The sequence below is a fragment of the Mus caroli genome, unplaced genomic scaffold, assembly GCF_978045245.1.
Source record: "Mus caroli unplaced genomic scaffold, Mus_caroli_1 scaffold_18, whole genome shotgun sequence".
Lineage (NCBI taxonomy): Eukaryota > Metazoa > Chordata > Mammalia > Rodentia > Muridae > Mus > Mus caroli.
This window is the reverse complement of record NW_028227273.1, coordinates 16,099,363-16,115,185: the sequence shown is the minus strand read 5'-3', so window position 1 is coordinate 16,115,185 and position 15,823 is coordinate 16,099,363. Positions and strand designations below refer to the sequence as shown.

The 15,823-nt window shown below is 42.2% G+C and overlaps 1 protein-coding gene across 1 annotated transcript in view; it reads right to left on the bottom strand.

Moving 5' to 3' along the window:
• Heatr5b (HEAT repeat containing 5B) overlaps positions 1 to 15,823 on the bottom strand; it is a 77,670-nt gene that overhangs the window by 19,027 nt on the left and 42,820 nt on the right. The window contains exons 25-27 of the mRNA XM_085833053.1: positions 14,470 to 14,651; positions 9,872 to 9,940; positions 1,716 to 1,895 (exon numbers count right to left, since the gene is read on the bottom strand). Of these exons, the coding sequence (XP_085689179.1) occupies positions 1,716 to 1,895; positions 9,872 to 9,940; positions 14,470 to 14,651 (431 nt within the window). The remainder of the gene's footprint in view (positions 1 to 1,715; positions 1,896 to 9,871; positions 9,941 to 14,469; positions 14,652 to 15,823) is intronic.

Here is a 15,823-nt window from a genome sequence, read left to right as displayed (position 1 = left end):
GTCTGAGTGGACAGACCTAGGACATGCTGGAGTAAGTCTGAGTGGACAGACCTAGGACATGCAGGAGTCTGAGTGGACAGACCTAGGACATGCTGGAGTCTGAGTGGACAGACCTAGGACATGCTGGAGTCTGAGTGGACAGACCTAGGACATGCTGGAGTAAGTCTGAGTGGACAGACCTAGGACATGCTGGAGTAAGTCTGAGTGGACAGACCTAGGACATGCTGGAGTCTGAGTGGACAGACCTAGGACATGCTGGAGTCTGAGTGGACAGACCTAGGTCATGCTGGAGTCTGAGTGGACAGACCTAGGACATGCTGGAGTCTGAGTGGACAGACCTAGGTCATGCTGGAGTCTGAGTGGACAGACCTAGGACATGCTGGAGTAAGTCTGAGTGGACAGACATAGGACATGCTGGCACCTGAGAAAGTGATAAAAGAAATGAAGTGAAGTGGTGTAACAATTCCCAGTCAGCAGGAAAAACTAAGCCCGAGGTACAAATTGCTAAACAATAACACACATTACCCCCAACTACAAAAGAACTCAAAATGAATGCACACTACTAATTCTGTTATGTGGCATTCTGACCTAATTTTTAAGGCATTTATTTATCAAAGTTAGGTGTCAGGCACAATGGTTTGCACTGTTATACCGCATGGCTTACAAAAGATCTTTCCACTTTTTTAATGATAAAACTGAGGCAGTGAGCCAGTTGTCACTTGAAGGAGTCACACAGATGATTAAGATAGGACTTGACTCAATATTTATGTTCTTTACCCTTAACACTGCCAAACTTCCCAGCAGGTCTATCAGACACAGATGCAAATGTGCAGAGGACTTACTACCAAAAAAGCATCTTACATGGTCATCAGGACACACAATGCTACACACATCTGGGACAATTCATTAAGAAAGAGCTGAAACCGAAGAACAATTTTTAGGGGATTAGTTTTTTTTAAAAAGAATGAAATCCACTCACTATCTTCTCCAGATTTGCATTAATTTCAAAAAACTAAATTTAATAAATAAAAGTAATAATTTTTCTAAAATAAGCAAAAAACATTATTTTGCCAAAATACCAGAGTGAAATACAGGACCCCAAGGATCTTTAACTTGCAAGAAGCTGGATCTATAGGCTAAAACTTGGAGAGAGAATTAGTTCTTATGGTACTTTATTGGTATACCATACTTTCCTTCTCTGAAGGACTGTATCTAAGTCCCTAGCCTGAAGCTCGGTATCCTTTATCTAAACTGACTACTGCACAGCTGAGGTAGCATTGCTGTTCACTGGTTAGAACCCCCAGAACCACAGGGTCGGGGAAGAACGGCCGAGGGGCTGCAGAGATGCTCAGAAGCTAGGAGGCCCTGAGTTTGGCACCACATGATGCAAACTCCAGTTCCAGAAGATCCCTTTTCTGGCCTCTGAAAGTAGTAAATAACCCTTCTTCCATACAGAGAATTTTTGTTTTATGTTTTTCAAACAGGTATTGGTTTGTAGCTTTGACTGGCTTAGAACGAGCTACGAAGCCAAGAGTGACCTGACGTGACAATCTCCTGCCCCAGCGCCCCAGCAGTGAGTAGATGTGGACACCACCATGCAAGGTGAGATAAAGGCTTTTGCCAAGGACTGACTGACAGAGGTAGGGAAGGCTGTCCATGCTAAGGACAGTTGTAACACACAAAGGGTTCTCCAGTGAGCTGCAGGCCATGCTTACCTCTGCCCATGCCTTAAGAACGGCCAGCTTCTCCATGGTGGTGGCACTCTCTCGGTACAGCTGACTAGAAGATCCCTTTCCAGCCTGAACTTTGTCCAGAGAGGAAACGAGCAGATTGTGCACCCGACGGAGATCATTGAGGTCGCTGACAACGCCACTTCCAATCCACGTGCTGCACACCTGGGCAGGGAACAGCAGAAGTTACTGTGTACAGAGCAATTGAGTAGAGGAGAGCGGGATGGCTTTCCTCACATCCCCGCAGAGACGAAAAGGCCTCATTCTATCCCCTGCAGAAAACAGAGCAGCACTGAGTTTCCACTCTCTGGCTGTCTGTCTGAGACAGGGCTCTGCCAAGCAACACAAGGTGGCTCTGAACTCATCTCCTAAGTACAGGAATTAAAAGTTTGTGCCACCATGTCCAGATTCTGTTTCCATTATTTAATGAAAAATTTAAAATAAGTGGCTTTCTACCTAAAGTAGCTCAGTCTTGAAAAATCCTTCAACTATTTTCTATTTACCATCATCAAACTATCTAGTTGGTAATATCGAAAGGCTTTTTTAATAAGGGAAAAAGAAAAGTAAAAGTTATGACAGTACAGAGTTTTATAACTTCACTTATTGCACTTATAGATAGGAAAGAGAGAAGATTCTTAGACGTCAGGATAGCGTGTATATAAAGACACAAGGACGTGAGATGAGGAAGAAGTGAAGACCAGGAAAGCTGGAGTCAGATAAGATGGAATTTATATATCCTACGTACTAAAATCGGATGATGGTACGAAGTGCCAAAGATCCTTGGTATTAGATTTTTGTTTTAAAAAAGTATATGCAGGACAATACACAGCACAGTTTTGTGTCTCTTACAACACCGCATGAGACAGGCATGACGTGGATGGCACTGGGGATAATAGCCATGAGGACCTTGGAGACAAAAGAGCACAGGACACTGAGAGGTGGGTTGGGGAGTCAGAGCTTCTAACCCATAAGAACAGAAGGAAGGCAGCACCACCATCAGGAGTTAAGTTAGCACCATCAAGTTAGCATGAGTTTGATTCTAAACACATTCAGATGTGAGTTCTAAGTGCCACTAAAAGATTTCAGGATGAATGTTCGGAAGACAGCTGGAAATTCTGTTCTAAACTCCAGGAGCAAATGGAAGGTAACCATATAAGACCAGAAACTTCTACACAAAGGCAATAACTAAAGTACGATTAGGAGGCAGATTTGTTTACGGAGAGAATCTCTTAAAGGCTGTCTATCAAGACAACTGGGGAAGTAGGTATACTGAAGGGGTAAGCAGAACAAGAGAAATAGATGGAAACCCAGGAAAATAATGAAAAACCAAGTGAGGACAGACACTGCAGTCGACAGAAGGATGCCATCCAGGAAGAGGCCTAGGCAGGTCCAGCTTTGGCAACTATGCCTACACCCATGACTTCTGGGTAAAAGGGGTGAGGGTGCAAGAACCACTCGAGGGAGCACAGGTGGGAAGGGTTGGGGCTGCAGCACACTGTGGACACATGGACATTTGTAATAGGACGCTCATTAGAAACAGCTCACAGACAAATGAAACTAGAATGTCATCCAGCTTCAGGGGCAAGGAAGTGCAGTAGGCTCAGATTTTGCTGCCAAAAAGATTATAAAACCATCCCGGGTTTCTGGAGTGTTTGGATTTCAGATCATGGCTAATGGACTTTTAAGGTTTAAAACCTTAAAAACTGACCAAATACTTACATCAATAACTTTATATGTTTAAAATCTTATTTTCAAAAACTGAAAACTATGTTTACTAAAAATAAGAGCACTTAAAAACATTGTTATTAAGGGCATACTTCTGGCAACATAAATTGCCCACCAAAATAGTTCTGCAAATAGCAAGTTCAAAGTGAAATGCAATGTAATAGGGGCGTCAAAGAAATAACAGAGCTGGTTCCCTACAGAAACTAAACATACTGGAGACACGGGACTTTTGTGCACTTTGGTTGAAATGTAACTAAAAGTCAGGGAGTTTTGTGAATACCAGAAATGTGGCCCTAAGTTTTCCTTGCAAAACTCGTACTTACTTCCTCTTCTTTAAAGAGTCTAAGGCAGCTTTCAAAACCTGTAGGTCACAGCTACTTTGACAGACCTCTATCTCCAAAAATATTTTGCATTATGATTCATACCAGCAAAATCCATTAGGAAGTAGCACTGAAAATGTTATAGTTGGGGGTCACCACAACATGAGAAACTATTAAAGCACCACAGCATTAGGAAGGCTGAGAACTACTCATCTAGGGACTGAAGGGATTGCTCAGTGGCTAAGAGCTCTTGCTGCTCATGCAGAAGACCAGAGTGTGGTTCCCAGCAGCATTGTCAGGCAGCGCACTACTGCCCATACCTATAGCTCCAGGTAGTCTGATACCCTCTGTGCTCACCCACTCGTGTGTGAGCATATACACATACAGAAATTAAAATATAAATGGGTTTTTAAGAGGATTTTATACCTGGAAAATTCGAGTAACGCTTTATGGATTGATTTATAAAGAATACACTGGCCCCCAGCCCCCAGAGGAGGCTCCTCTCCCAGGCGCTCTAGCATGCCCAGGACCATAGAATTGGATTGAGTAGGACACAATATCTGTTCCAACACCACCAGCACTAACTCGGACCAGAGGGATCTAGGGAAGCAGGAACCCCACCTGATCAGTAGCTCGGGTTCCTTCTGGTCTGCACCAGTTTACCTTGGGCAAGAACTCTGCAGCCAGTCCCACAGCACCCAGAGGAGGCTCTATTCTCAGGTGCTCTAACACACCCAGGATCCCAGGAGCTTGGTCACATCAGGTTCTCAGGATCCCAGAGGCAGCCTGACTCCCAGGAACTCTGACACACCCACAATCTCAGGATCCCAGGATCCCAGGATCTCAGGATCACAGAGATAGCTGGACTCTGAGGAGTTATGACACAACCAGGATTACAGGAAGGACAGGCTCCAGTCAGATATAGAGAGGACAGGTAGAACTAGGGATAACCAGATGACAGGAAGCAAGCATAAGAACAGAAGCAACAGAAACCAAGGTTACTTGGCATCATCAGAACCCAATTCTCCAACGATAGCAAGTCCTGGATACCCCAACACACTGGAAAACCAAGATTCAGATCTAAAATCATTTCTCATGCTGATGATAGAGGACATTAAGAAGGACATAAATCGTTCCCTTAAGGAAAAAAATCATTCCCTTAAGGAAATACGGGAGAACACAGGTAAACAAGTAGAAGCCCTTAAAGAGGAAACACAAAAATCCCTTAAAGAATTATAAGAAAACACAATCAAACAGGTAAAGGAAATGAACAAAACCATCCAAGATCTAAAAATGGAAATAGAAACAATAAAGAAATCACAAAGGGAGATGACTCTGGAGTTAGAAAACCTAGAAAAGAGATCAGGAGTCATAGATGCAAGCATCACCAACAGAATATAAGAGATAGAAGAGAAAGAATCTCAGGGGCAGAAAATACCATAGAAAACATTGACACAACAGGCAAAGAAAATGCAAAATGCAGAAAGATCCTAACCCAAAACATCCAGGAAATCCAGGACACAATGAGAAGACCAAACCTAAGGATATCAGGTATAGAAGAGAGCTAAGATTCCCAACGTAAAGGGCCAGTAAATATCTTCAACAAAATTTGAAACTTCCCTAACGTAAAAAAAGAGATGCCCATGAACATACAAGAAGCCTACAGAACTCCAAACAGACTGGACGACAAAAGAAATTCTTCCCATCACATAATAATCAAAACACCAAATGCACAAAACAAAGAAAGAATATTAAAAGCAGTAAGTGAAAAGGGTCAAGTAACATATAAAAGCAGACCTGTCAGAATTACACCAGACTTCTCACCAGAGACTACGAAAGTTAGAAGATCCTAGGCAGATGTCATACAGACCCTAAGAGAACACCAGACTACTATACCCAGCTAAACTCTCAATTACCATAGACAGAGAAAACAAGATATTCCATGACAAAACCAAATTTACACAATATCTTTCCACAAATCCAGCCCTACCAAGGATAATAGATGGAAAACTCCAACACAAGGAGGGAAACCCTGGAAAAGCAAGAAAGTAATCTTTCAACAAACCTAAAAGAAGATAGCCACACAAACATAATTCCACCTCTCACAACAAAAATAACAGGAAGTAACAATCACTTTTCCTTAATATCTCTTAACATCAATGGATTCAATTCCCCAATAAAAAGACATAGACTAACAGACTGGATATATAAATAGGACCTAACATTTTGCTACATACAGGAAATGCACCTCAGTGACAAAGACAAATACTATCTCAGAGTAAAATGCTGGAAAACAATTTTTCAAGCAAATGGTCCCAAGAAACAAGCTGGAGTAGCCATTCTAATATCAAATAAAATTGACTTTCAACCAAAAGTTATCAAAAAGGATAAGAAAAGAAACTTCATACTAGTCAAAGGAAAAATCTACCATTATGAACTCTCAGTTCTGAACATCTATGCTCCAAATGCAAGGTGACCCACATTCATAAAAGAAACTTTACTGAAGCTCAGAGCACACACTGTACCTAACACAGTAATAGTGGGAGACTTCAATACTCTACTCTGATCAATAGACAGATCATAGAAACAGAAACTAAACATAGACAAAGTGAAACTAACAGAAGTTATGAACCAAATGGATTTAACAGATATCTGTAGAACATTTCATCCTAAAACAAAAGAATATACCTTCTTCTCAGCACCTCATGGTACCTGCTCCAAAATTAACCATTTAATCAGTCATAAAGCAGGCCTCAACAGATATAAGAAGACTGAAACAATCCCATGCATCCTATCAGATCACCATGTACCAAGGCTGGTCTTCAGCAACAACAAAAACAACAGAAAGCCCACATACACATGGAAGCTGAACAACACTCTACGCAATGATAACTTTGTCAAGAAAGAAGTAAAGAAAGAAATAAAAGACTTTTTAGAATTTAATGAAAATGAAGACACATCATACGAAAATTTATGGGACAATGAAAGCAGTAATAAGAGGAAAACTCATAGCTCTAAGTGCCTCCAAAAAGAAACTGGAGAGAGCTTACACTAGCAGCTTGACAGCACAAAAAGAAGCAAATACATCCAAGGGGAGGACACTTCAGGAAATAATCAAACTCAGGGCTGAAATCAACGGAACAGAAACAAAAGGAACTATACAAAGAATCAACAGTACCAGGAGCTGGTTCTTTGAGAAAATCAACAAGATAGATAAACCCTTAGCCAGACTAACCAGTGGGCACAGAGACAGTATCCAAATTAATAAAATCAGAAATGAAAAGGGACATAGAACAACAGAAACCAAGGAAATCCAAAAAAATCATTAGATCCTACTACAAAAGTTTATATATACTCAACCAAATTGGAAAACCTGGACGAAATGGACAATTTTCTAGACACAGGTGCCAAAGTTAAAACAGAATCAGATAAACCATCTAAACAGTCCCATAAACCCTAAAGAAATAAAAGCAGTCATTAAAAGTCTCCAAACCAAAAAAAGCCCAGGACCAGATGGGTTTAATGCAGAATTCTATCAGACCTTTAAAGAAGACCTAATACCAATACCCTTCAAGGTATTCCACAAAATAGAAACAGAAGGAACACTATCCAATTTGTTCTATGAAGCCACAACTATGCTTATACCTAAATCACACAAAGATCAAACAAGAAAGAGAAATTCAGACCAATCTCTCTTATGAACATTGATGCAAAACACTCAATAAAATTCTTGCCAACCGAATCCAAGAAAACATCAAAACGATCATCCATCATGATCAAGTAGGCTTCATCCCAGGGATGCAGTGATAGCTCAATATACAGAAATCCAGAACATAATCCATATATAAACAAACTCAAAGAAAAAAAAAAACAACAATATCAACCAACCAGATTCCCACCCCCCCAAAAGCTCCCAGGGACTAAGCCATCAATAAAGGAGTACATATGGCTCCAGCTGCATATGTAGCAGAGGATGGCCTTGTCAGGCATCAATGGGAGGAGAGGTCCTTGGTCCTATGAAGGTTCAATAGATGCCCCAGTGTAGGAGAATCGAGGGCAGGGAAGTGGGCGTGGGTGGGTGGGTGGGTGGAAGAACACCCTCATAGAAACAGGGGGAGGGAGGATGGGATAGGGGGGTTCTGGGAGGTGGGGAACCAGAAAAGGGGATAACGTTTGAAATGTAAATAAAGAAAATATCCAACACAATAAGAAAAAAAAATACAATGCGATCAACGTTCAACAAAACCATATTCAGAGAAAGGACCTTGGCTCCACACCAAGCAAGCAAATGCACAGTTTTACATTTTAGGCTCAAGTGAAATACTTAAGGTGCACTGTGCCTGTGACTCTGCTCCTGGTTTAACTGATGCTTTCGCTGCCTCACAGAAACGTCCAGGCGTCCTGTATGTGAAGCTTTCCCTGTCTGTCTGAAGATTACCTTATTAGAAGCCTCTGAAGGTGAAGTTGTTCTCACCAACCAGCCAGAGCCTTCTAACCTGCTCCTTCCTTCATAGAGCAGAAGAGTGTGCAAGTCACAGTCCCAGCCGCTGCAACTATGACTCCTCGTGCGAGGGGAGAGGAGGCCAGACATCCGAGACTGCCACCAAGGAACTAAAACCATTACAGAAAAGCCAGTTGTGCCACCAACAAGTGAGTTTCAGGGAAACTCAACACTAGGAGCTCTCATGCTGCTCACTTGGGAGGTGAAATTCTAGCGGCTTGCCTTTCACTTTCTCAAAGTCAGCAGCTCTGCAGGAGGACCCGCGCGCTGGTGCTGTGCTCAGCACGCCGTCATCAGGTGGACAACTGCACACAGCAACTTTCTATACTTGCTTGTCAGTATCCCAAAGGGTTTCCCTTCACCCTAGCACCGCAACCATCATACAACCATCTACCCCTATAGCAGTGATCCTCATTCCCCGCGCCAGGCTGTCTGTGGAAGGAGTTAATTCCCTAAAGAGCACTACTACGGCAACAAGTACCAGAGAAACCAACTCAATGAAAACAAGTGTGACCATTCAACCACGGGAACAAAGAACTGCAAACCAGGCACTGCAGAGAGCAGTCTCCAGGTCACACGCAGTGTGGGGATGGATTCTAAGCAACGATGAGGGCCACAGCTCTGCTCTCCAGCAGACTGTAGGGGGAGACAGCTGATGCTCTCTGTTCAATGGTGAGCAAACAAAGAGTGCCTTTTGTTTTTGTTTTTGTTTTTGAGACAGGGTTTCTGTGTAGCCTTGGCTGTCCTGGAACTCACTTTGTAGATCAGGCTGGCCTTGAACTCAGAAATCCGCCTGCCTCTGCCTCCCAAGTGCTGGGATTAAAGGCGTGTGCCACCACTGCCTGGCAAGAGTGCCATTTTTGAAAAGATTGGAACTCAGTGCAGGAATCCTTCTTCAGGGGAGCCATGGGAGAGGAAGGCACTTAGCATAGGTTAGGGCATGTGTGCTTGGGTGGCTCCCTAGCTGCAGAAGCAACAATGTGAGACAAACTCTCATGGGCTCATGGTGCAATGCCACTTCCATAATGTGCAGCTCTTTCTCAGAACCTTTGGTCAAAAATGTCCAGTACCTGTTACTACAATCCTTTGTTATCACAGATTTTGTATTTTATGTTTATTTTGACTCCCCTTATGATGCTTACAGGTCTGTTCACTTGGAGATAACATAGGAGCCAAGTATCCAAAGTGGAATCCTGAGCTATGACAAAAAATGGAGTGTGATTAACACCTACTATTTTACATTTCCTATAGAATAAAAAGGAAAAAAGATGAGGGTCAGTGAGATGGCTCAGCGGGCATGTGCCCGCAGTCAGAATGGCGACCTAAGTGGGAATCACACAGTGGAGGAGACAGCAACACCTACAGGTTGTCCTGACCTCCATATGAACATGGTGCCTCACACAGATCAAATAAGAAAATGAATGAATGGATGAATGAATGAATGATTTTACTTGAAAATTTATAAAAAAGGAATAAATACTATTGTATTTCCAAGGTAAACATAAATTGATTTTCTCCCTTTAAGTGAAACCTAAGACTTCTAGGAATTTATAGAAGGCAGCTATAGAAAGCCTGCTTTCTTGCTTTCTTCTTACCTGGCAAGCTTTCGCTATTATGTCTGATGGTGTATCTTGTGAAAAGGCTGGTCTTAGGGCAGCTCCCACCTAGAAAAACGAGCACATTTTTATTTTAGAGACAAGTAGTAAACAGAAAGCCTTTTGAGTCATTGGAGGTTAAAACACCAAATTCACATAGGCTGGAGAGATGGCTCAGAGATTAAGAATACTGAATGCTCCTCCATAGGTCCTGAGTTCAAATCCCAGCAACCACATGGTGGCTCACAACCATCCATAATGAGATCTGATGCCCTCTTTTGGAGTGTCTGAAGACAGCTACAGTGTACTTACATATAATAAAACACCAAATACCCATCTATGTTCTTTTTTCTTTATCACCTCCTCCTTATCCCTTTCATTTATAGTAAGATGAAAAATAACATTTTTCTTTGCTTTTGAGGAAGTTATCAGTATCAAATCTATATGGGAAGTATGCCCAAAGGACTATCTTGTTTCCTTTACTTTTGTTTCTGTTTAAAAGTAAGTGGGATTTTCTGACAGTCATATATAATCAAAGATAAGTGTAGCCTGTTATGTTTTTTGTTTCCTCCCCACCCCATATGCAGTTTCTAAACATATTTCTAATAGCATTTTTGTATTTCTTACATAAACCCCATCTAAGTGAATCAATAACTGAGGAATAATAAAAATTAATAAGCACTAAAACACCTCAAAACCATCTCACCTCAAAAGCACTGGCTTTTAGGGATGGGTAAAAGCAGCTGCCAAGCAAGCCAGACAATCTGAGTTTGGTCCCTGGGAACCACTGGGGAAGAGAGAACTGACTCTTGCAGACTGTCTTCTGACCCCATTCAAACATTCATGTGTGTAGACAAATTCCCCCTCTCTGACACGTGGACTCACTCCCACCATACACACAAGAAAAGGGAAGAATATGCTGTCAATAAGCTTTTCTATTATCATTATATAAGAAAAGGGCACAGCAGGAAAGAGAGAGGAAGAGAAAGAGTCATCTTCCAAACAAATACACGTAAAGGAACACAAACTAGCTTTAGTTTTTGTTTTGGTTTGTTTTTTTTTTTTTGAGACAGGGTTTCTCTGTGTAGCCCTGGCTGGCCTTGAACTCAGAACTCTACCTGCCTCTGCCTCCCAAGTGCTGGGATAAAAGGCGTGCGCCACCACTGCCCAGCTACCGCTTTAGTTTTAAGGAAGCCATCATCAGCCACGACTTCTCAGATAGATGATGAGATGTAACATATATAAGCTGAATAAAGACTTCATTACATGAAGTCTATTGCTATGCTGAGATTTCTACCAACAGTCACTACATTCAAAAGTTCTGTTCTATGACTAAAGGAGTGACAGATTTAATAAAGAGTCAAAACTGAACTTACAGCAATTATTAACTGTTCTGTGGGTACATAAGACAACATTCTTAGCCTTTGGAAATATAGTTCAAATGGCTCCAGGGTAACACTTTACAGACTGAAATAGTTGGAAATGACTTAGGAAAAAACTTTATGTACATATGTCTGTCTGTGGAAAGAGAAAAAGGGCACAGCAGGGAGGAGAGAGGAAGAGAAAAAGTCATCTTCCAAACAAATAAATCAAAATAAGCAATAGACAAATATGGGGAAAGGATACAAATGGTTTCAGATTTTAGATTTTTTTCCTAAGTACTTGAAATTATTTCTAAATAAAAAGAAGGTCCAGTGACAGGTCCAAAGTGGGATCCAGCTCAAGGGGCAGTCCCAAGGCCTGACACTATGACTGAGGCTATGGAGTGCTCACAAAAGGGAACTATCATGACTGCCCTCTGAAAGACCCAACAAGCAGCTGAGTCAGATACACATATCTGTACCCAACCAATGGACAGAAGCTGCTGACCCCTGTTGTTGAATTAGGGAAGGCTGAAGGAAGTTGAGGAGAAGGGCGATCCTGTAGGAGGACCAGCAGTCTCAATTAATCTGGACCCCCGAGATGTCTCAAACACTGGACCACCAAACAGGCGGCATACACCAGCTGATATGAGGCCCCCAACACACATACAATAGAGGACTTCTGGGTCTGTGTTCATTCAGACATGATGCACCTAACCCTCAAGAGACTGGAGGCCCCAGGGAGTTTAGAGGTCAGGTGGGGTGGGGGTGGGGGGTGGGGAGGAGGTGTAGGATGTGGAGCAGTTGGACAGTGGATTGGGGTGGGGGGGAATGGAATGTGGAGTATAGAAAATAAATTAAAAAACAAGATTTGAGAGGGCTCAGTGGTTAAGAGCACTGGTTGCCCTTCGAGAGGTCCTGAGTTCAATTCCCAGCAAACACATGGTGGCTTAGAACCATTTATAAGGGGATCTGATGCCCTCTTCTGTCATGCAGACATGCAGGAAGACAGAGCACTCATATATACATAAATAATTTTTTTTTAATGGATAGGAGTATTGTTACTTGTTTTGGTTTTTTTGTTTGTTTGTTTGTTTTGAGGCATGGTCACGGAGCCAAGGATGGCCTGGAATGTGACCTGCTCTTACTTGTACCTCCTGAGACTATAGGCCTTCACTAATACCCTGAGTTAAATAAGAGAACTTCTTTCTGTATAGGAGTAAGCAGCTGTATACAGTCACGAGGACTAAAGATAAAACTTCCCACATGTATGTAAAAGGGTTACACATTACTCATAGGTATAGTTTGGGGGAATATATGAACACAGCTAGCTAGCTTGCTTTCTTTTCTTTCCTTTTCTTTCTTCCTTCCTTCCCTCCTTTCTCTCTCTTGCTCTCTCACTCTTGCTTTCTTTCAAGACAGGGTCTCTCTATATGGACCCAGCTTTCCTGGAACTCACTATGTAGACCAAGATGGCCTCACTCACAGAGATCCTCCTGTCTCTGCCTCTGGAGTGCTGGATTGAGGGTATGTACCACCCACCACCTGGCTTGAATGCAGCTTTTAGACAAGACATTGTGTGTCTGAAACCAAGTTTTGGCATAATTTCAGTTAAAAAAAATGGGCGGTTCCTCAGAAAATTGGACATAATACTACCAGAGGATCCCGCAATACCTCTTCTGGGCATATATCCAGAAGATGTTCCAACCGGTAAAAGGGACACATGCTCCACTATGTTCATAGCAGCCTTATTTATAATAGCCAGAAGCTGGAAAGAACCCAGATGCCCCTCAACAGAGGAATGGATACAGAAAATGTGGTACATTTACACAATGGAGTACTACTCAGCTATTAAAAGGAATGAATTTATGAAATTCCTAGGCAAATGGATGGACCTGGAGGGCATCATCCTGAATGAGGTAACACAATCACAAAGGAACTCACACAATATGTACTCACTGATAAGTGGATATTAGCCCAAAAACTTAGGATACCCAAGATATAAGATACAACTTGTTAAACGCATGAAACTCGAGAAGAACGAAGACCAAAGTGTGGACACTGTGCCCCTTCTTAGAATTGGGAACAAAACACCCATGGAAGGAGTTACAGAGATATAGTTTGGAGCCGTGACGAAAGGATGGACCATCTAAAGACTGCCATATCCAGGGATCCATCCCATAATCAGCTTCCAAACGCTGACACCATTGCATACACTAGCAAGATTTTGCTGAAAGAACCCAGGTATAGCTGTCTCTTGTGAGACAATGCCGGGGCCTAGCAAACACAGAAGTGGATGCTCACAGTCAGTTATTGGATGGATCACAGGGCCCCCAATGGAGGAGCTAGAGAAAGTACCCAAGGAGCTAAAGGGATCTGCAACCCTATAGGTGGAACAACATTATGAACTAACCAGTATCCCGGAGTTCTTGACTCTAGCTGCATATGTATCAAAAGATGGCCTAGTCAGCCATCACTGGAAAGAGAGGCCCATTGGACTTGCAAACTTTATATGCCCCAGTACAGGGGAACGCCAGGGCCAAAAAGTGGGAGTGGGTGGGTAGGGGAGTGGGGGGGGAGTCAATTGGGGCTTTTTGGATAGCATTGGAAATGTAAATGAGGAAAATACCTAATAAAAAAAATATATATATAAAAAAAGAAGACTTCCATTTTGCTTGCCAATATATAATGTTTCCCTAACTTTCATAGATCCTTTTCCCCATTACTAGGATTAATTTATTGTGTGACTGAAATCTTAGAGTACAAATCTCAGGAAAAACAAGTTTAGGATGTGTGGCTAAAAAAGTCTCGTAGGTCTGTTCCTTTCAGTGATGCCTTTGGGAGCTGTTACCAGGAGCCATCTCCTCACTCAGTTTACAACAGAACATTGCTTGTTTCTAAAACTGTTCATCCAGCTTCAGGGTACACATAGACAATGGCAGCAAATCTGCAGCATTTCTATGAATGTCCCTTTATCATTTAAATGGCAGGGCATGACATGGCTGAACATCTAAGCACAAGACTGGAAGGCAAGGCTGGAATTTCTATTCTAGTTTTATCACTGATAGGCTCTCAGAGACTAAAAATAGTTCCAACAGTTTGACCCTTCTCCAGTTGTAGGTTGACTGAAGTTTTGAAACAGATCATGAAGCTTTGAGTTCCATATGAAGAGACCATATTCCCTCCTTTAGTGACCCTCACAAACTTCATTTAGTCTATATAAGCCACAAAACTTACATTAGCTTGATACTGCTCCAGGATCACATGACCTGGAAATTCTGGCTCGGGCACAGATGCAAATTTCTTGATTATGTCTTCAAGTGCCTGGAGCCCAGCCATTCGAAGTTGGTTGCTATGATCGGTTGCAGCCATGAATGCCATTCGAATCAGGTCAGAGAGATGCAATACTAAGAGGTCATCTGCAAAGGAAAACAGACTGTAGAAGGGAAAGTTCACCCAGACTAGTACAATGCATAAAAATAGGAAACAATTTGATAAAGCACTTATGATCCGCAATATCTAAAAAATAAAACTCAGGTGTCTCAGAGCAGCAGTAGCCCACTCAAACACAGACAACTACAGGATATACACTGACAGCTAAAGCAAAATACATGATTACCATGGCTTTCCCATGGGCTTGTAGTTCTCTCAGAACAGGCACTGGCAGGACTTCTCTGTAAAGGGTCAGATACTATGTTTGGCTTTGCAGGCCATATTATCTCTAAGGCAGTTATTCAGCTCTGCTGCTGCACTATGAAAGCAGCAGAAAGTACTTAGAGAACACAATAGACAATGCTATAGAAATGAGTGTGGTGAATTCCAGTAAACTATTTACAAAGCACCCTTGTGGGTTGCATTGCGATCACAGGTCTGACAATCCCTATTGTAGAAAAACAGTGTGTAGTCAGGAAATTTAGTTACAAAGTTATTTTTAAAAGACTTTTTCTGAGAACAGAATGGGAAGGGAGTCTTGTACTGTTAGCACCAGGTCAAGGGTAACCCTGGACCTTGCTTAAAAGCAAATCTCAAAAGAATCCAAATAGTGCAATTTGCACTAATTTTAGTACATCTCAGGACAGAGTTCACCACAATTTAAAGGAAGAGCAAAATCCAGTGCTAGCCCCACAGCAGGTACAATGCCCAGCATCTGATGACAAAGTGCCAAGGTCATAAAGACATAGAGAACCCAGCTCCCAGGCTCCCAGCAGAAAGGAAGGATCAACGACCAGAAACTGGTTCAAATATGAAAGAAAGAGAGAACAGAATTGGCAGGCAAGAATTTACAGGCACTGTGCACTGCCACACAGTAAAGGGGAGCATGACTGTGATGGAGCTGGAGAGAGTGTGAGGTCATAAGGCACACAATATGACAAGAAAGATGCTGGGTGACATTAGGACAAGCTGGGTACAAAGATCAGTGAACTTAGAATACGGGGAACACACACCAGAAGAAATGATCGCACTCCAGTGCTCTCGTCCAGAGGACTGAAGGCAGGCTTTCCAAGTCCTGGCAACAGAGTGACTCACACCACCCCCAAAAGTTAACAAGACAGGTTTCCTCAAGTTCCTATCTTTAAAAACCAAATTTAAC